Genomic DNA, 21,466 nt, shown 5'->3' on the forward strand with positions numbered 1-21,466 from the left:
GATTTGCATATTTTTTACCCAGAATCCCTGGCAGAGCAGGAATAACTTGTAAGTCTCCATACTGCCTATGTAGGCACACACTCTCCCTAATGTGTATGATTATCCCCAGACCCTAGTCTATAGTCTCTCACTCTGTCAAATTAGTATCCCTGTGCTATGCTGATGAGGTCCAAAAGACAGAGGCACTGTTCTTCTAATTACATCCTGGAGAATAGATTTGCATATTTTTTTACCTAGTATATAGTATGCACATAACGCAGACAATGCTTTGGCATTGTATCACCATCTACTGGGTGCAAGGGAAACTACAAAAAAAGTCCTCTCATTTATCTCTGTCTATGGTTTGGGTATTAGAGTACCCCCACTGCTCCCATTTTGATGCTGCCCAGATCTTTTGCATGTTGTTGCTTACTGGTTGCTTCTAGACACCCAACTTGGCCACCGACGGGTTGAGTGGTATTTCCTGGTGGTTGAGAGGTTGAAGTTTTTTAAAGGGGGCCATCATGGCTCGCAACCCTGGAGTCCCAGGTTCAATTCCAACCAAGAACAAAAGGCATTAAAGGGGTATTCCCATAACCCTTGTTCACCAACCTGCAGGCTCTGTGCTCTCTTCACTTCCTGGTTTTCTTGACACATTGGTGGGCGGGGTTTCACTTGGTCTGCTATCTGCTATGTTTGCAGTCAGTAATGAGCGATTGGTGGTAATGAATTACCATAGTATGAAGCTGATGTGGAAACTGATGTAGCAGAGCTGGATTTGAGTCAGAGGTACAGAAGTAATGGACTCCCTATCTCAGCCCTTATCAGCCAAATTCAATTAAACCGGCTGATAAGTGGAAGAGCTGAAAATAGACAGGTCAGAAATGCCGAAGCTCTCACCTCCCCCCTCCCCTATCTGAGGAGCTCCATTACTTGTCAGACATAAACAGCTCAGAGCTGCTGCCGAGCACTCAGCCCCGCAGATAACCCCCTTGGCCATAGAAACAGAGTGTAAACAATGAAGTGAATAAATTAAGATAGCGGCCAAACAAAGCAATTTTAATAAAGCAATGTATTTAGGAAAATTCTTAAATCCACATAAACTAGCAGTATACAGTCATGGCCAAAAGTTTTGAGAATGACACAAATCTTCTATTTTCACATGATCTGCTCCCTCTGGTTTTTCTGTGTGTTTGTCAGATGTTTTTATCACATACAGAAATATAATCGCAATCATATTATGAGTAATAAATCTTATATTGACAGTTAGAATGAGTTAATGCAGCGTTGCAATATTTGCAGTGTTGACCCTTCTTCTTCAGGACCTCTGCAATTCTCCCTGGCATGCTCTCAATCAACTTCTGGACCAAATCCTGACTGATAGCAGTCCATTCTTGCACAATCAATGCTTGCATTTTGTCAGAATTTGTAGGTTTTTGTTTGTCCACTCTCCTCTTGATGATTGACCACAAGTTCTCAATGGGATTAAGATCTGGGGAGTTTCCAGGCCATGGACCCAAAATCTCTATGTTTTGTTCACTGAGCCATTTAGTTCTCACCTTTGCTTTATGGCAAGGTGCTCCATCATGCTGAAAAAGGCATTGTTGATGGCCAAACTGCTCTTGGACGGTTGGGAGAAGTTAATCTTGGAGGACATTCTGGTACCATTCTTTATTCATGGCTGTGTTTTTAGGCAAGACTGTGAGAGAGTCGATTCCCTTGGCTGAGAAGCAACCCCACACATGAATGGTTTCAGGATGCTTTACAGTTGGCATGAGACAAGACTGGTGGTAGCGCTCACCTCGTCTTCTCCGAATAAGCTGTTTTCCAGATGTCCCAAACAATCGAAAAGGGGATTCATCAGAGAAAATGACTTTACCCCAGTCCTCAGCAGTCCACTCCCTGTACCTTTTGCAGAATATCAGTCTGTCCCTGATGTTTTTTCTGGAGAGAAGTGGCTTCTTTGCTTCCCTCCTTGAGACCAGGTCTTGCTCCAAGAGTCTCCGCCTCACAGTGCGTGCAGATGTACTCACACCTGCCTGCTGCCATTCCTGAGCAAGCTCTGCACTGCTGGTAGCCCGATCCCACAGCTGAAACACTTTTAAGAGACGGTCCTGGCGCTTGCTGGTCTTTCTTGGGCGCCCTGGAGCCTTTTTGCCAACAATGGAACCTCTCTCCTTGAAGTTCTTGATGATGTGATAGATTGTTGACTGAGGTGCAATCTTTCTAGCTGTGATACTCTTCCCTGTTAGGCCATTTTTGTGCAGTGCAATGATGACTGCACGTGTTTCTTTAGAGATAACCATGGTTAACAGAAGAAAAACAATGATACCAAGCACCAGCCTCCTTTTAAAGTGTCCAGTGGTGTCATTCTTACTTAATCATGACAGATTGATCTCCAGCCCTGTCCTCATCAACACCCGCACCTGTGTTACTGGAGCAATCACTGAAACGATGTTAGCTGGTCCTTTTAAGGCAGGGCTGCAATGATGTTGAAATGTGTTTTGGGGGATAAAGTTCATTTTCTAGGCAAATATTGACTTTGCAAGTAATTGCTGTTAAGCTGATCACTCTGTATAACATTCTGGAGTATATGCAAATTGCCATTAGAACAACTGAAGCAGTAGACTTTGTAAAAATTAATACTTGTATCATTCTCAAAACTTTTGGCCATGACTGTAGATAGGATGCTTTTCATGGAACAACCCCTTTAAGGCAGATTGTGAATGCTTTATGGGACTGTGGAATATGTTGGTGTTATGCAAGCCAGATACATAAATAAAGAGGTATTAAGATCTTGCATATTCTGATGGAAAGTTATCCTGGAAGTGATGATCTGGCCCCCACAGATATAGCCCTGATCTCATCATCATCCAGTTTGAAGAGACAGAAGGATTGGACAAAAGTTATGAGTAAATGTGGGAAACGTGCTGTGAAGTAAGAATGTTTTTAGAAATAGAAGGATTAATAGTTAATTTTCAACAGAGAAATGTAAATCCCATCAATATTTGGTGTGACATTTGCTCTTTGGAGGAGGAGCCTTGGAACTGATGATCCGGCCCCCGCAGAACTCTGATCTCAACGTCATCCAGTCTGTCTGGAATGACATGAAGGGACAGAAGGATTGGACAAGTCTATATCTACAGAAGATCTGTGCTTAGTTCTGCAAGATGGCGGCGGGAACAACCTCCCTGCTGAGTTCTGCCAAAAACTGATAGTACCGAGAAGAAGTGATGGAAGGCAAAGGGCAAAGGTCACACCAAATATTGTAGCTTTGTAGCATTTTATTCGCCCCTGCCTCAAACTTTTGTAGGCACTGGTTAGAGAGCTCTAGATCACCTGTGAAGCGTTTAGCACATGACTTTGGCACATGCTATTTTTCTTACAGGTTATTAATTCTCTTCGGGTGACATTATTTCTAACACTGTATTGCTCGGATTAACTTACTGATGCTGAACATCTGTTAACAACTTTTACAAAGAGGTCTCTAAAGCAATTTGGGATTAAGATCTTACATATTCTGATTGAAAGTCACCAAAGCCCCATCTGCTTTCCACGTGGAATGTTTATGTATTCATCGGTCGCTTTACACAAAATCTAATTAACACAATTTCTTTCACATAAATTCATTACCTTTATGTTGTTTTATTCAATATTTTTTCTAATCTAACAATGGCCGTGTCTGTAAAGGTGTCGGCCATCGTTACAGCGTACAAGAGTTAGTCGGTGATGTACAGGGTGCCCGGAGGACCACAGATTGGTTTCCCATCGGTATATGGTATAGGATGGGAAATTAGACCAGACTTCCGTAATCTTATGGTCTGTAGACATTGCTTCTAAGCTGTATACAAGGATTCCAGATGGTGGCAAGCCCTGGTATTTCATCTTGTTAATCTCAACCTAATCCTAACCAATTGAAACCGCCAAAATATAAGCCCATACCAAGAGACAGCCCATACCAAGAAGTCAACCCTGAGATTTTATTTTACTGGTACCTAGTAAATCAGAAATGTCAAGACCATTGTGTAGACCCAAAACTAAAGATAATTCAAGGAAAAGGAATGAGAATGGGTATTTGGTAAAATATAGAAAAGTAGTTAAGCTGTGTTTGTGTTTCCGTTCTTCAGGTCCGCTTGAGGACCCAAAAAACGGAAACCCAATCCACTTCAAAAGCGGCTAGCCATGGAAACCCTTAGACTATAATGTTGTCCACCGGGTTTCTGCCCAAAAAATGCAGAGAAGAGTCCAACTTGCAGGACTTTTCTCTCCGCATTTTTCAAGCAGAATGGGGAACAGAATCCCCAAACGAAAAATGGGCATAGGTATGAACCCCCAAAAATCCAAAAAATAAAAAAAGCCGTACTCACCTCGCTGATCCTCTGCCATTTTAGTTACGTCGCTTCCCAAGACTACTTCCTAGTCACTCTTGACACACAGGAAATGACGACCCAACCAATCATTGGCTAATTGGCCGAGTGCTTATTTCTTGTAGGTCAAGAGGGACCAAGAACTGGAATCCAGCAGGACCTAGGAAGCATTACAATGGGTGCAGTGGTGGATTGGTCAGATGAATAGCTCTTCTTATCTATTTTATGCCATTCTCTTGGTCCCTTCAGTGATGTCATGTTCTTGGGGTCACTGCTGATTGGGCCTAAATGGTCACACCGAGCATTATGATGTTACGACACATGGTGTGCAATGTAACTATGAGCCACTATGGACCAATCACAGGCCTCAGCAGTGACCCCGGTTACATGATATAACCAGGAGGGTGCCAGACACCATGCGGAGGCCCAAAAAAAGGTGAGGGAAGGTGAGCATAATTTTTTTTATTTTTTTAGATTTTTTTCACCTCCCTTGGTCCTCCCCTTATTATGCCCTGTGTTCTGAAGAGACTCTAGAGCATAATAATTTGTCACAATGTATGTCACGGTGGCCATTTTACTTCATGTGAGAAAAAAATCTCTGGTTATTTGGTTTAGTTGATAACCAAAAAATTTGAAATATTCGGGTTGACCCTGGCTTGAAACAAAGCAGTTCGCCTATTAAAGATACTTTACAAGACGAATTCTGTTCATTGTAATGAATGTAAAATCTGATTGCTACTCCATAAGATAGCTAGTGGTATTGGGGTCTGACCAGGGCTGTGGAGTAGGAGTAGGGGGGGTGGAGGTACAGTTGGAGCCAGTTTGGGACAGAATTAGTCAGACTCAGGAAAAAAAGTCACCTACTCCGACTACGACCTCACAATAGAGTTATTATTTTTAATTAAATTATACAATTATTAATATTGTAGAATTAATTACATGTATTGTTTGTAAGGGAGCATTCAGACGGAGGAAAATGGTGCTGAATGTGAATGCTGCTTCAGATTCAGCGCTGAAAAAAAACCTCCCATTGACTTCAATTGGTTCCTTTTTCTGCAAGCAACCCACCGAAGTCAATGGGAGGCTTTTTTTTCAGCGCTGAATGTGACACCGATTCCACATCAAATTCAGCGCCATTTTCCTCCCAAGGCTGCTTTCATACAGAGTAACGCTCCGCTCATTCTGACACGTAAACACGTGTCAGAGTGAGCACAGTAAAACAGAATCCCATTGACTTCAATGGGTTCGGTCTTACGTGCGCTACCCATTGAACTCAATGGGAGGCTTTTTTATCTATTGCTTTCAATGTGATACGCGTGTATCACGTTGAAGGCAATAGGTAAAAAAAGCCTCCCATTGAGTTCAATGGGTAGCGCGCGTATGGCGGCACCCATTGAAGTTAATAGGATCTGATTTGAAGTGCCTCACTCTGACACGTGTTTACGTGTCAGAATGAGCGGCGCGTTACTCTGTGGGAACGGAGTCTTACATATCTCATAGGAATTCAATCACTAAATTTTTTTTCTGAATTGGAAGAGTTTAGGAGGTTCTATCAGCTGAAGTCGTAGACGGAGCAGGATTCGGAGAGTCGGTGGTTTGGTCTACTGACTCCACAGCCCTGGTTCTGGCTAGAGATCTATCTTCTGCCGAGGATTTTCATGTTAGCTTCAATACCATTGAGAGACTTGACTGTAAATAATAATATGAACTGAGTTATATCCAGATCTCATTACAAAACATTCCCATGTGAAATGAACTGTAAATGCGCGAGCTCCATCGAATAAGCATTTCACACAACATGATCCAAATGCGCTCGCTACATCAAAATGCTATTTTACAATATGCAAATAAGCTCTAATTTCTATCTACCCAGTAATCTGTTGCAGGCACGTATATTTCTACAAAGCAGACACTGAACATACCACATCCTGCCGGGGGAGACCGAAAATAGGACTCGCTGCTAGGTCCTTTTTCTGGTGAACAGATAAAAACAAAAAAAAATTCCGTATTTGTTTTCCTGTGTCTGGAGAGGAGACATGGTCAATGTCATTTATAACATATATATATATATATATATATATATATATATATATATATATATATATATAATTATTATTATTTATTGTATTATTATTTATGATGATTATTATTATTATTATTATTAATATTATTATTAATTTTTGTACTTCATCCACTTTTCAATTTGATAACCTGGAAACTTTAATAATCTCGCCCACGTCCAGTCCAAATAATGCAAAATTAACAAAAAAAATTCTGTAGCGTAATAATAATAGTTTCTCTGGTTTATAAATGAAAAGCTAAGATCCGCGTCACTATAAACTACAACACAACGTGTGAGTTACGACCGCCCATCGCATCGTAAATCCTTTCCTTCTTGTATTTGTGAGCAAGTTTCAATGAAGCAGAAAGATTCAGGTAACAAGGCCGGTCAAACATATATCAGCACTGGAACCCATCTCCTCCTTACGGGTATATGTTCCCATAGATGTATTGTATACAAGTGTGTAGCAAGAAGATAAATGGCATAAGCCAGGAAGACACCTCAGGTTTCTTCTTGCTTATATGATTTAGTTGACAAGATAGCCGGTCTTCCTATTGACGGATGGATGAGTACAGGGAAGCCGTCTTGGCAATATAATGGTGCCAATGTCGCAAAGCCAAAGATTGCTGAGTTTTGTACAACCCTTGTAGGTTGGAAAGTAATTCTATATTTCTACATTGATAGTATTGTATATAATGGACCACCCAAGACAGATGGGCCTGGTGCACATTGCAGTAACCATAAGGTTAAAGCCACATGTGATGGATTTATTTTGGATTTTACCTGTAAATTACTGGCATCTACCTGGAAACTGACCCGTGGTGGTGAATTTTAAAGGGGTTTCTCAAGATTCAGTTATTGTTAGGAGTAGGGCCGGAGCCTCTGCAACGCTGTGCAGAGATTGACGGCCCTCTGCTCTCTGTGCTCCCGGTTCCCTGGGCTGCGCCAAGGTTCCGGTTTTTTAGGCCTAGCAGTAGGCTGGAGCCTATTTAATATTGGCTCTTGTTCCAGACCATAAGCGGTTCTCTCCTGTTATCTGATTGCCTCGTTTCTGACCCCATGTCTTGACCTCTGACTCTACCTCTCGCCTCCTGATTGTGTACTGTGCCTGCTCCTGTTTATGACCCTGGCTTGTCTTTAGACCTCTGATCCCTGAACCTGATTGTGTGTTGCTCTGCTCTCCTGTTACCGACTCGGCCTGACCTTCCCTCTAGATTACCCTCTGTACTACGCTTCCCTCACTTTGACGACTCGGATTGGACAACTACGCTTTGACACTCTGCTGCCACCTGCTGACTACCACCCTTGCCGCCTTCTGGTTCCTTGGACCTGCACCGCTACTCTGAAGATCTGTTGGTGATGCTGTGATTTGTGGTGCACTGTGTGTCTGGCATTCCCCGATCCGTGACTCTGCCTAGCAGAGCCGCCAAGTCCACCGCCACCATCTGGAGCTCTTGTGAACACCACTGTGGGGTTGGAGTTGGTGCGGCGTGGGGAATGCTGGGCGCTCAGTCCCATGGTTACCAGTGTGTCTAGTATTGGTTCTCACTATTGGCCTGGAACTCCATCTGCTATCCTAACCGGTATAATGGATACTGAGGAATGATTCCATAACAAACAGCTACCACAACATTCAACTTGACTATGTCAATGACTTTTTTTTGCGAGTTGTTACACTGTAGAAAGTTATCAGAGGTTACATCAGTATAAGGAGATGACTCTGCCAATCTGACCCAGTCAACACAGTAAAGCTGAAAAGAACACTGAATAAAACAAGAAATATCAGCCTATTATGTTTTGACCAGCACCTATTATGAACACTATAAAAGCTGTATTTTTTATATAGATAGTCATTTAAAAAATCTAGAAAATAACCCAAAATCTATTTTGATATAATATGATTTTTCTAATATACCATTTTCTGGTTCCCAATATTTATATTACATCCAATTTGGTCCATGGCGCAGACGCACATGTAGGTTTTGTTAATTGTATTTCCCCTGCTGTTTTATTCCCTATTGAAGTCACTAGGATGGAGGAATAGTTCACACGGCGGTTCTAGATAATCTTTGTAGAAGATTAGTTTACATAAATTTGCATCTAAGAATTTTCCGCCCGAACAGACGTGATTGATTATTGATTTGTTGTGTAATTACAATGAAGTGCCGCGACATAATAAAGATTTCTTTATTTTCCATCCCATTACTCACATTTTCCTACATGAAAAGGCAGTTTATCTCCCATGTTCATATTGCCACAGTCTTTACAGTGGCTCATTAAAAATCTTGCCGAAAAATAAAACAGAGCTCAGTAAAAGCTAATTGTCCCTATCCAATGCCTGGGTGTAATTACTGGAGACTTTGTTCATTAGTTCCGAGCTTCAAGAGTTTGGTCTTTTTTTATGACTGTTTATATTTCGTGGCCGGTCTTCCGGAGCGACGCTGCAATAATCATAGAAGTACGTCTGTCCACCATGCTTGTGCAGCGTATGGTATTTACAGATTATAAACGTGACGTCTACACCGACTGGACAGCTATAAGCTGCTTCTCAGACACAACAGCAGCAACAACAAGACTCAGCACATAATAGTAAAGCATTAGTATGTTATTCTGTTACATATAATGAAAGGGATTGTCTAGATCAGGGGTCGGCAACCCCTGGCACGCGAGGCATATTATGCTGGCACGGCAGCCAGCCTGAGACTTCACACTGAGGGTGCATTCAGACTACGTAACGCCGGGCGTGTATGAGAGCCGTACACGCCGGCATTACGGCAGACTGCCGAACACTTCCCATTCACTTCAATGGGAGCGCTCGTAAACGCCGCTGTTAGGGTGCATTCACACGGAGTAAAATGGAGTGTAATTTGGAGCGTTTACGGAGCGTATACGGAGCGTTTACGGAGCGTTTACGTAAACGCTCCGTAAACGCTCCGTATACGCTCCGTAAACGCTCCGTAAACGCTCCAAATTACACTCCATTTTACTCCGTGTGAATGCACCCTTACGAGCGCTCCCATTGAAGTGAATGGGAAGTGTTCGGCAGTCTGCCGTAATGCCGGCGTGTACGGCTCTCATACACGCCTGGCGTTACGTAGTCTGAATGCACCCTAAAATTGAAAGAGAGAGCGTCCTTTCAGTGCTCTGGTAGAGCTGCGGTGTAGGACACGCCCCCTTCTCTCACTGCCCACCAATCAGAGGTGAGCCTCTCACTGCACAGGATAAGGGCTCCCTGGACCTGCTGCTACACGTGAGGAGGAGCTCCTGCCGTCTGCAGCCCTGAGGAGGAGAGGAAGCAAAGTGAAAGCAAACACAACACCAGGTACGTGTGTTACTGACTATTCTCATTAATGTCAGGCATTTGGGGTTATTAATTTAGTTTTAGTAACTCCATGTGCCTCACATTAATAACAGTTAACCCCATCATGTCCCTCACATTAACCCTGTGTGGCTCACATAAGGGTTACTGATATGTGAGACATGTGGGGGTACTAATGAAGGACCTTTATAATGAAGATATTCACTTATTACCTCCATATGTCTCACATATCAGTGTACCTTATGTAAAGCACACAGGGGGTTAATGTGAGGGACATGATGGGGTTAACTGCTATTAATATGAGGCACATTGAGTTGTTAACCTGTAATGCACATGACCAGACTCTTTATCTACAACTGTGGATAAAGTACAGACCTATATATTTCAATTGACCCATATATACAGCCATTCTTTTTGTGGCTGTGTATCTGGGCCAAATTAAAGAGCTGAAAACTATGGCGCAGGTCCTATATGTGTCCTATACATACCCTATATCTGTCCTATACATCCCCTATATCTGTCCTATACATCCCCTATATCTGTCCTATACATACCCTATATCTGTCCTATACATCCCCTATATGTGTCCTATACATCCCCTATATCTGTCCTATACATCCCCTATATCTGCCCTATACATCCCCTATATCTGTCCTATACATCCCCTATATCTGTCTGCATTTGCAGCCCTGTCAATTCATTTTTAACATGTAGGTCAGTGAAAACCACATCCGTGCCATTTGTATGCAGGAGGCGTAAGGCTGATGCCCCATGTTACAGAAACGCAGCATTTTTGTTGCAGATTTTCATGCGGTTTATTTCAACCAAAGCTAAAAATGGCTACAGAAGGAATGGGAAATATATAGGGAGCTTCTTATACGTCTCCCTTCTGCTCAATCCACTCCTGGTTTAGGCTCAGAAAAACACAGCAAAATATGTAACAAAAAAAGCTGTGTTCCCTGTGCCTCAGCCTTAGGCTAAAGCCCCACATTGCAGAAACAGCTTTTTTTCGTTGCAGATTTTGCTGTTTTTTTTTGAGCCGAAGCCAGGAGTAGATTGAGCAGGAGGGAGACATATAAGAAGCTTCCTATATATTTCCCATTCGTTTTCTAGCCATTCTTGACTTTGACGGAAAGAAAAACGCAGCTAAATCTGCAATAAAAAAAGCTGCATTTTTGTAATGTGTGGCCTCAGCTTTAGTGTGATTCTATTAGGTGGTGACACTGTAACTAGATGCAATTATAGCCAAATCCAGTTCCTGGGCACCAGTGCATTCACTTTGTTGAAAGTGTGACACCCATTAATTCCTGGCTGGGGTTTTGCTGTTATTGCACCACCAGGAACTAAAAGTGACAAATTAATCTGCGTTTCACTTAGGGAGCGTTCACACTACCGTCGGTGTCCGACAGCTAGTGTCCACTGTTAATGTCTGTTCAAAATCTTGTGCGGATATTAGTATCGGACATTAGCTGTGTCTGTGACATTTTGCATTGATTTAAACGGACACTGGGTGCGTTCTTTTACTGTCCGTGCCTGTCCTTAAGTGTCCGTTCCCAAAGATGTCCGACTTTTCAAGCGGACAGAAAAACCTACATATCGGGTTTTGCTGTCCGCTTGAAAAGTCGGACATCTTTGTGAACGGACAGTTAAGGACAGGCACGGACAGTAAAAGAACGCACCCGATGTCCATTTAAATCAATGCAAAATGTCACGGACACAGCTAGAGTCCGATACTAATATCCCCACAAGATTTTGAACGGACATTAGCAGCGGACACTAGCTGTCGGACACCGACGGTAGTGTGAACGCTCCCTTACAGAAAACTGAAGTTACTAACGGCCAAGGACTGGATGGAGCATACAGGTACATTGTGTGTCGCCCCCTACAGGTATGACCTCACTCTGCTCCCAGTCACATACATTACCACTAATTGTGGGTTACGCATGTACTTACATTGCTTCTAAAGGAAAAGCACATGTATATCCAGGCAAATAGTGGTGAGCGCATGTGGCTGGGAGCGCAGTATGACAGCACCCCTATGTTGCGGTTAGTGCTATATGACTTTAGTGTAGGTGTCGTCAGCTTTACAATTATTGCTCGGCACTCCAAGGACCTCATCTTTGATTTTTTAATTTAAATCGGCACGCCGAACAGAAAAGGTTGCCTACCCCTAGATCGTTCAGCAACGTCTGATACAGTTGACCATGACATCTGAATTACTAGCGCTCCATCATGGCGCCCAGTGCTGGTCCTTGTCCTATTTAGGCCTCCTCCATCCCCCTGAATAATGTTAGTGGCCCCCCATGGACTGCTGAGGTCTATTTTTGGGCCTCAACAATTACATGGAGCACGCCAATGTCATGATGTTTAGACGCTGGTCCCCCAATGATGTTGATATCATTTAGGAGCCCTCGAAGAGGACAGGATCGTTCAGCAATGTCTGATACAGTTGACCATGACATCTGAATTATTAGAGCTCCATCATGGTGCCCAGTGCTGGTCATTGTTCTCTTTAATCCTCTTCCATCCCCCTGAATGACGTTAGTGGCTCCCCATGGACTTCTGAGGTCTATGATTGGGCCTCAACAATTACATGGAGCACGCCAATGTCATGATGTTTAGACACTAGTCCCCCCAATGATGTTGATGTCATTTAGGAGCCCCCAAAGAGGACAGGACCAGGAGAGGTGAATAAAATGGTTTGTTATGTTTACACACCTCCCTTAAAAGGAAGTGTCTATATTATTTTTTAAATCGGTCAGGGGTGGAGAAAAAAAAATCATTGTCGCCTTTCTCCGGTGCTTTGATGGCTCTCAGTGTGGTCCGGTCCCCCAGTCTGTTGTTGTCTACTGGCGGAAGTCCTCGTTGCACGCGATCGCTGAGACAACCTTTTTACACCTCTGCTTATTATACTCTGGGTCTGAACAGACCACACGGTATTATAGTAGCTCGTGGGTGGCAAACCCCCAAAATTTTGGTTTCAGCTGAACCCAAAATCTTTGCAACATTCGTAACTCATTATGAACTGACTCATCATACAACTCATTTTAATACATAGACTCAGGTGTGCCAATATAACGTGACTTGTACAGTGGTTTTCTGGCATACAAGTTAGGTCAAATGGCCCACTTTTTAGCACGCTTCTGTATTTGCACCAGATATTGCACCAGATACTTCCTGTTTGTCAGACTACAAAGTATATCGGGTTATCAATACCCTCAACAGTCCCCTCAACCACAGGGCTAGGTTGACATGATGAAATTAGGCAAAATAATCTACCAATAGGGTCTGGAATGGCAGCGCTAAGACATGACACCCAACTCAGCTGAATTACAGGAATGGGTAAAAGACAACTGGGCGGGGCTATATTTCTCTTGACCAGAGTTCAGTGCCTAAAAGCAAAATGGCAACTTTTACATGTAATAACTCTATGGAAAATGCAAAGCTCAGACCCAAAGGTGGTGCCCATATCTGCCAGAAGTGGATAGACCATGAATGACTAAGATAGACATATCCCTTTGAATCTTCATTCTTCCACCTGCGAAACATAAAGACCTCATTCCAAAAGACCATCTATGAACTCTGCTTCATGCCTTCATAACCACACAGTATCCATAGGACCCCCATGATATAGACCACCATAGATATCCTGCAGTAAGGTCATTAACCAAATGGCCTCATCTTATCGCCATAATAGTAAGTTTGTTTGCTGACCCTCAAAGCCTTAAACAACTGAGGCCCCGACTACTTGATAGAACTGATGAAGCTCCTTGTCATCCTAAGGAATTGTCTTCAAATCGTTGACCCTATAATTAGCATTCCTTTTCCAAGCATTCCTAAGGGAGCATACATGGTCTTTATAGAGGTTACCAATAGGTTATCAGTTTCAAATTGGTGAGAGTCTGACATCCCACCAAGTCCATGAATCAGCAATTCTCATCAGTTGATACAGAGAGAATGGAGCAGGAAGCAGACAGCACTGTTCTCTATGTAGTGGCCAGACCAGGTACTGCAGTCAGTAAGAGCCATTCCTATTTTTATGATATGGTATTAATATTTTTCTCCCTAAACCTAGATTATATTAGACTGGACTCTATTAATAATAGATCCTGCATATGCAATGATAACAGAAATATTTCTGATGCAATTAAACCTGGATGTGCAGACGTTCTGTATAGATGGAAGGTACCCCCAGATGAGGCTGAAACTCCTGCGCCCCAATGTATAATATGTAATGGGGCACATTTTCCACGTAATATATATGATAATGGTGTTTTCTCCAGGGTCCAGTAGAGATTGCTACCTCTAACCCTTAACACACCTTTTACAGGACTTATATACTGAACCTACCCTATGGATAGGTTTGATTGGTGGGGGTCTGACATTGAATACTAAGCACAGCGCAGCATAGATCATAAGAGCCCCGGTCACATGAATAGGACTAAGCTGCCATTGTACCATGTGACGGATGAACATGACGTCATCGGCACAGGGGAGAGACCATAGCACTTGTGGTCCTGGGACCTTTTCAAGCTGATCAGTCTGGGTCCTGGGTGTCAGACCCGCATATTGATAACCTATCCTAAGGATGTGGATCACAGAAGTCACAGAAAATCCATTTGATCCATCAATCCCATAGACAGTAGCCTTCAAGTTCTGGCAGTAGATCCTACAGATTTAGATCTGTCTTCCAGCCTGACAGGCCATTACCTTAGAGCTGCCATTGGAGGAGCCACCGATGCGGTGACTTTATGTTCTCTACCTAAACGTTTGTCCACGCCATTGGCGCGCGTCACTGGGGGGACTGAGGCACATTGGCTGTGGTCAGCATCTATTTGGCGTCCATAGCTGCATTTACACGCAAAATGTTGACACGGCCATTACAATAACTGTCTGCGGCTCACCATAGAGTAGGATCTTTCCTGTGACGCCATCTTTGTGAAGGTACAATGGGGACTGCCGGCTCTGTTATCATGGCTCCTGGTTGTCTCTTGTACGTTTTCCACTGGCTCGTACAGACTGTCCATAGATCCTTCCTGCAAAAATACAGCCACAAATATTAATTTACTATTTTATCTATACATGTGAATTAGAACGAGAGGGTTAACCCTTTAAGGGCACAGGGCAGTTTTGGGACCTATTGATCATGGCATGTGAGGAGTTAAGCTAGTCTCGGGTCCGAGCTGTGAAATAGCGTTATCTATGCGACATGATAGTGCTGGAAGGGGTTAAATAGAAGCTGTCATGGCTCCCAACATGTCTTGACGTCTGTTTTAGGATATACCAGTGCTTGGTTATTGTCCTGGGGCATGTAGTTATTTACTGAAATAGATATCAGGGGAACTGACAGGTAAGTCTAAGTTCCAATGGAGCAACCACCTAAAATCTACAGAGAGGAGGGCTTTTCTCTCCACCTGTTTCAGTTTTCAAATGGCGGCCGACCAACGAACACCCAGCAGACACCATTATAGTTAGTGGTCTCCGGTGGTGTCCGTGTGTAACCGTTTTCACAGGCATCTGGCTCTCCATTGTTTGGGTCCCATGGTGAGCATCCAATATGTGCCCATTACAGAGGTTATACATACTACTGGAGAAACTGGGTGGGAACCAACATGACCCCATGACACAACATTCGCCTTGGAAACAGACCAGAACAATGGAAAAACTGCCTGTCCAATGACGGACGAGTACCATTGACTATAGAGGGATCCCTTAGGTGTCCGGTTTTTTTTTTTGTCAAAAATCATGGAGTGAAAAAATTGGGCGTGTGGAACTTTTTTTTTGGCCATGATTTCTGATGGACTCTACCTCAGACGTGGACTCGGTTGTGCCTCATCCTCATAGCCGTGCTAAGATTCTGCAGTGACCTCTCCTAGTTGCAGGGGGTATGGATATGTCCCATATAGTTCTATACTTACTGTACATATACAATATTTGTCCATTGGAGAACTTTTTAACTTTTCCAGAGAGAAGTTTATAAAGGAACTGATGAAGGGAATGTCTAGGAACCCAAAGGGAAGGACTCAAAAACTTATTGTAGTGGATTTTTTATTTTCTTTTTTTGGAGGAGGGTTCTCATATAATGTCCACTATATACCACATACTGCTATCACTCTGTGCTGTTATTTCTTCCCAAGTTACCAATTCCTGACAATGACCTATAGAGCTATAATGTTGTCACAGAGTCGTGGAGTTGTCATAGAAGTCCATAGACACCTCGCATCAGATTTACAGGGATCACTTCTTCTACACGTATTTTATGATCAATGGGGTCATGGGAAAATCCTCCCTTCTCTTGTGCCAAAATCCAATCTTTCTATGAGGTAAAATGATGTACAGAAGAGCAGTTTCCTAAATGTGATCCAGAAGGGCAGGGCCTGCTCCAGGTCACTGCAATGGGCTCAAGTTTGATTTACGTGTTCCTCTAAAAGCTATCGAAATTGGGTGTTTTTTTTTTGCAGCAGCACACCAACTGGACCATGTGGCCCTCACAACAGTATTCTGCCCCCCTTGTGACACTCACAGAATATAATGGCCCCCTTATGTCCCCTGGACAATATAATGGCCCCCTTATGTCCCCTGCACAATATAATGGCCCCCTTATGTCCCCTGCACAATATAATGGCCCCCTTATGTCCCCTGCACAATATAATGGCCCCCTTATGTCCCCTACACAATATAATGGCCCCCTTATGTCCCCTGCACAATATAATGGCCCCCTTATGTCCCCTACAGAATATAATGGCCCCCTTATGTCCCCTACACAATATAATGGCCCCCTTATGCCCCCTACACAATATAATGGTCCCCTTATGTCCCGTGGACAATATAATGGCCCCCTTATGTACCCTACACAATATAATGGCCCCCTTATGTCCCCTGGACAATATAATGGCCCCCTTATGTCCCCTGCACAATATAATGGCCCCCTTATGTCCCCTACAGAATATAATGGCCCCCTTATGTCCTCTACACAATATAATGGCCCCCATGTGTCCCCTACACAATATAATGGCCCCCTTATGTCCCCTGCACAATATGATGCCCCCCTTATGTCCCCTACACAATATAATGGCCCCCTTATGTCCCCTGCACAATATAATGCCCCCCTTATGTCCCCTGCACAATATAATGGTCCCCTGCACAATATAATGGTCCCCTTATGTCCCCTACACAATATATTGGCCCCCTTTTCCGCCATGCACTATAATGAACCCCCTATGCTTCCATGCAGTGTAATGGCCCCCCTACGCCCTCATGTAAGGAGTAATAGCAGAAGAACAACATAAGACAGAGTTAGAAAAAATTGGCTTCAGAATTGTTACATCATGAAGAATTTTAGTGTTCACTTTAGTATTGATCAGTCTGGTGCAAAGACATGTAAAAAAAAAAAAAGAATATAAAGTGGGGACATCACAGGCATCAATATAATAATCTAATGTAATAGTTGGTCATGTAAAACTTGTCTGAATGTAAGATGGGCAGGTCACACATGAGGACACTTCTGGCAGCGATTGTCCCAAATCTACCATGTGTCAGTATAATATATAAGACATGTAGAAATGAATTATCTCTTCTTCACCTCTGACATGAGCCCCAATATATTTTACAGAGATATCACAAATTGATAGGTTTAAAACATAGAAAAAAGATAAAATATACCGTAGTTTTGTGGATATTCAACAAGTCACATGCAAAAATATCCCAACCCTGACACTTTCTATATAATCTGTGTCTGTTTCTCTAGTCCTACTATCTATTGATCTATCTATCTCCTATCTATCTATCTATCTATCTATCTATCTATCTATCTATCTATCTATCTATTTATCTCCTATCTATCTATCTTCTATCTATCTATCTATCTATCTATCTATCTATCTATCTATCTATCTCCTATCTATCTATCTATCTTCTATCTATCTATCTATCTATCTATCTATCTATCTATCTATCCATCTATCTATCTATCTATCTCTTTATCTATCTATCTATCTATCTATCTATCTATCTATCTATCTATCTATCTTCTATCTATCTATCTATCTATCTATCATCTATCTATCTATCTATCTATCTATCTATCTATCTATCTATCTCCTATCTATCCATCTATCTCCTATCTATCTATCTATCTATCTATCTATCTATCTCCTATCTATCTATCTATTTATCTATCTATCTATCTATCTATCTATCTAGTTCCAGGAAAGGGTTTTTTACAGTTACAGCAGTGAACTATACAATACCCTACTCCAAGACTTAGTAATGGCAGACACTATGACATCCCTTCTAGATACTTATCTAATGATCAATAGTGTTGCGGATTATAACCAATCTAACCATGAATAATGTAGCTTAATGTATAATAATCTTGTCCTTGACATCCATACGTCTGTATTTGATCTATGTAGCAAGATATCTATCCTGGCATGTGACAACCTCTGTGGTTATATACAGGTAAATCTAATGCATTGATACATTGTTATAAGTAAAACATTACAAACTCAGCTCTACTGCACCAGTACATACACTATATAATAAATGCATGCATAAATGTATAAGGTATATACTGTATAGAGAGGGTTCATGTGCACAGTCACCATGCACAGGAGTTAGGCTACATGCTCTTACTACCAGTATACAGCCTGTATACCCCCTAGAGCCTAGTGATCACCGCTTACAGTCAATGTGCCACTTACCAGCGAGAAGCAGAAGAGATTCATTTTTGGATCTGGGTTAAGTTCTGTCCTGAAAAGTTGTCTTCCTCAGTGCTCCAATGGAAGAATGCTGATCCGTCGTGTCCTCCCAGCTGTTTGTATATTTCTTCCTAGAGATTACAGCAAGATAAAATCCCTGCAGTAATCCATGGGACTCAGAGCCCATTATTAAATGAGACCGGCTTTCCGACTGGACGCCATTCTGCGAATAAAAGAGACAGCGCTCCCATCAAAGCAATAATCGCCAGAAAAGAGATGGAAAGTGCTCCAAAATATTTATTGTCGGGTCAGCGCACCGGCCATTGTAATAATTCACTGTTATGTATTTTATAGGTCAAGAGACGAGTTTGTCCGATGTAGCTGAGCTGAGATTGTAGGGTGCAGCTCCTTCAATCTATGCATAAACAATGCAATCTCATATAATCATGTAGATGATTTATATCTATAATATTCAGCAAAGAGATGGAAATTTGGAAAAAAAAATGTCATTAAAATTAATTTAAAAAAATACAAACTGATCATTGTAATAATAGTCTTACAAAATCATTCAATGGCATGCGCCGAAATTATAAGTGTGTGTTCAAAATGTATTAAAAATGGGAGAATTACAGTTTTCTACATTACATAGATATGATTAAATAAATATATTAAATAAATCATATTATTATTATTATTATTAATAATAATAATAATAACAAATTAATACATTTAGAATTATTGCAAATCCCAAAGACATTGACATGAAACTGATGATTATAGTATATTATATATATATATATATATGACTATATATATATGACTATATATATATATATATATATATATATATATGTATAATATAGATATAGATATATATGTAGATATACAGTATATATATATAGACATAAATAATACTATATAATATAAATATATAAATAAAAATAAATAAAATATAATAATAAAATATAAATAAAATATAATCATGTATTCCATTGACTCAAATTGCAAAAAAAAAAAAGGAAAAAATTTATAAAAACTGAAGAATTACATTTTTCTACCATCTGATTATTATTTTCATCCTCTGACAGCCCGAGATCACTCAAAAAATGATTTATTTCATCATGATTTACAGATAAAGCAGAGCTGGGTTTGTCATTGGCAGATCACATGATACTGCTGCATGTTGTCTATGGTTTTAGACAGGACATCAAGTAAAGCTAAGATATTATCTTGACAGAATGAGATCTCACGCAATAAACCCAGATGACAAACCCAGCTCTGCTACACCATTTCTAGAATCCTGCATACAATTCCATCCTAGTTATACTTCTGTGACATATTTTGCCCCTATATTATATATAGTATTATTTTCTATGACAATACTGATATAGATTATCATTCAGTTGCTATTAGGGTCAGTTCACACGTGAAAACCGCCTAGCTTATTTGTGCGAGGTAAAAAACCTCGAGGAGTTTTTTTGACGCTGTTTTTTGCATTCCGCGCGGTTTTTGACGAGGTTTTTGACGCGGTTTTCGCTAGCGGTTTTCGCTAGGGTTTTTTTTTCCTATATGTGCTATAGAAACTGCAGGCGAAAACCGCGCGGTTTTTTGTAAAAAAACGCGCGGTTTTGTGTGCAAAAAACCGCACGTTTTTTTACCGCGCGGTTTTCGCCTCCCATTCACTTCTATGCAATTCTTCAGGCGTTTTCCGCCTGAAGAAAGGTCATGTCGCTTCTTCAGGCGGAAAACGCTAGGAGGAAAAAAAAAGCTAGTGGTCTACATAGACCACCATGTTAAAGGAGAGGTTTTTGAAGCGAATTCCGCTGTCAAAAACCTCCCCTTTGCCCACGTGTGAACTAGCCCTTAGTTTTCTGAATAATGGCAAAATATTTTATATTTTTTTCAAATTTTTTTTTTTCAGAGTGAAATGAATTGCAATAAAACAAACACGGTGTTAATGAGTGTTAATGCTCATTAGAAATGTCATGATTAATTTTATCCACCATCCAATTCAGTGATCATCCGGTAATACTCACCACCGCCTTGCAATCCTGAATGTGCTTTTGGCATTAGCCCCTGTTTGAGTGTTTAATTCCATAAGCCTGGACTCAGGAGACTGTGCACAGGACGTTCAGCTACAACATCTCCGCAACGCTGGGTTTTAAGCCCAGATGGAAATTCCGAGCAGATATTATTTCTGTTTGCTCAGTAGAACTGTGACCTTGTTAAGGACAATACCAATGACTGCAAGATGTGTTTAATTGCGGCACAGCTGGACGGCCCCTCGGGGCCTTGGCAAAGTGATAGGGCACCGTGTGGCCAGTACTAGCAAGAGAAATCTTGCTAAGCTCTTCATTTATGGACAGCGGCTCAAACAGCTTAGAAATTCCAGATTAAAGTTGGACAAATTAAAATTGACCCTGTAAACGCTTCTGTTTGAAGTGACCTGTCACCTGTACAGAGAGGGAGCAGGCATTTATTACTGGGTGGGCATCCAACTTCCAAAAATTATCTGCAAATACACCCACTGCAGTGCTAAATCCTCACTGTCCCCTTGTGCACCCTTTGCTTGGCTTTACTTTACTTGCTTCTCCTTGTATCACTGTTATTTACATGTGGACAAACTACATTTCCCAGGATTCATCTGCCTGCTCTCACTCTCTGTGTTTGCTCCTCATGGGCGGGGGGTGAGGTTCAAACAAAACTTTACAGCATCATGTGACCTGGGATGTGGGAATGTTTTATTACCCATGATTTTATTGCAGGGAAGAGTGGAGAAGGGAAGGGGTACACAGGGGTCAGGCAACTTCTTGCACCCCAGTTAAACTCCTGGGCATCAGCTGAGTTAGCAGTTATTTTATATGTGACTTGGGCACTTTATGTACCAGTCACTTCAAAACAAGGTTTGTGATCACGCTCATCACAGTTATCAATATATTAAGACAATATAATGAATAAATACATTGTATGAAACGTATAGGCCCAGATTTACTATGAGGGTAAATCCTAATCCTACCCTACTAATATTATAAAGGTGAAA

The 21,466-nt window shown here is 41.6% G+C and overlaps 1 protein-coding gene across 2 annotated transcripts in view; it reads right to left on the minus strand.

The window, feature by feature from the left end:
- SAMSN1 (SAM domain, SH3 domain and nuclear localization signals 1) overlaps positions 1-20,593 on the minus strand; it is a 75,046-nt gene extending 54,453 nt beyond the window's left edge. Inside the window, exons 1-4 of one of the 2 annotated variants that reach the window (XM_075263479.1) lie at positions 20,463-20,593; positions 18,430-18,649; positions 14,632-14,763; positions 6,269-6,319 (exon numbers count right to left, since the gene is read on the minus strand). In XM_075263479.1, the coding sequence (XP_075119580.1) occupies positions 6,269-6,319; positions 14,632-14,763; positions 18,430-18,453 (207 nt within the window). In that variant the 5' untranslated portion in view covers positions 18,454-18,649; positions 20,463-20,593. The remainder of the gene's footprint in view (positions 1-6,268; positions 6,320-14,631; positions 14,764-18,429; positions 18,650-20,462) is intronic. The other variant, XM_075263480.1, reaches the window with a different exon arrangement.
- Between the last annotated feature and the right edge of the window lie 873 nt (positions 20,594-21,466).

This window comes from Leptodactylus fuscus, chromosome 2 (genome assembly GCF_031893055.1).
Source record: "Leptodactylus fuscus isolate aLepFus1 chromosome 2, aLepFus1.hap2, whole genome shotgun sequence".
Lineage (NCBI taxonomy): Eukaryota > Metazoa > Chordata > Amphibia > Anura > Leptodactylidae > Leptodactylus > Leptodactylus fuscus.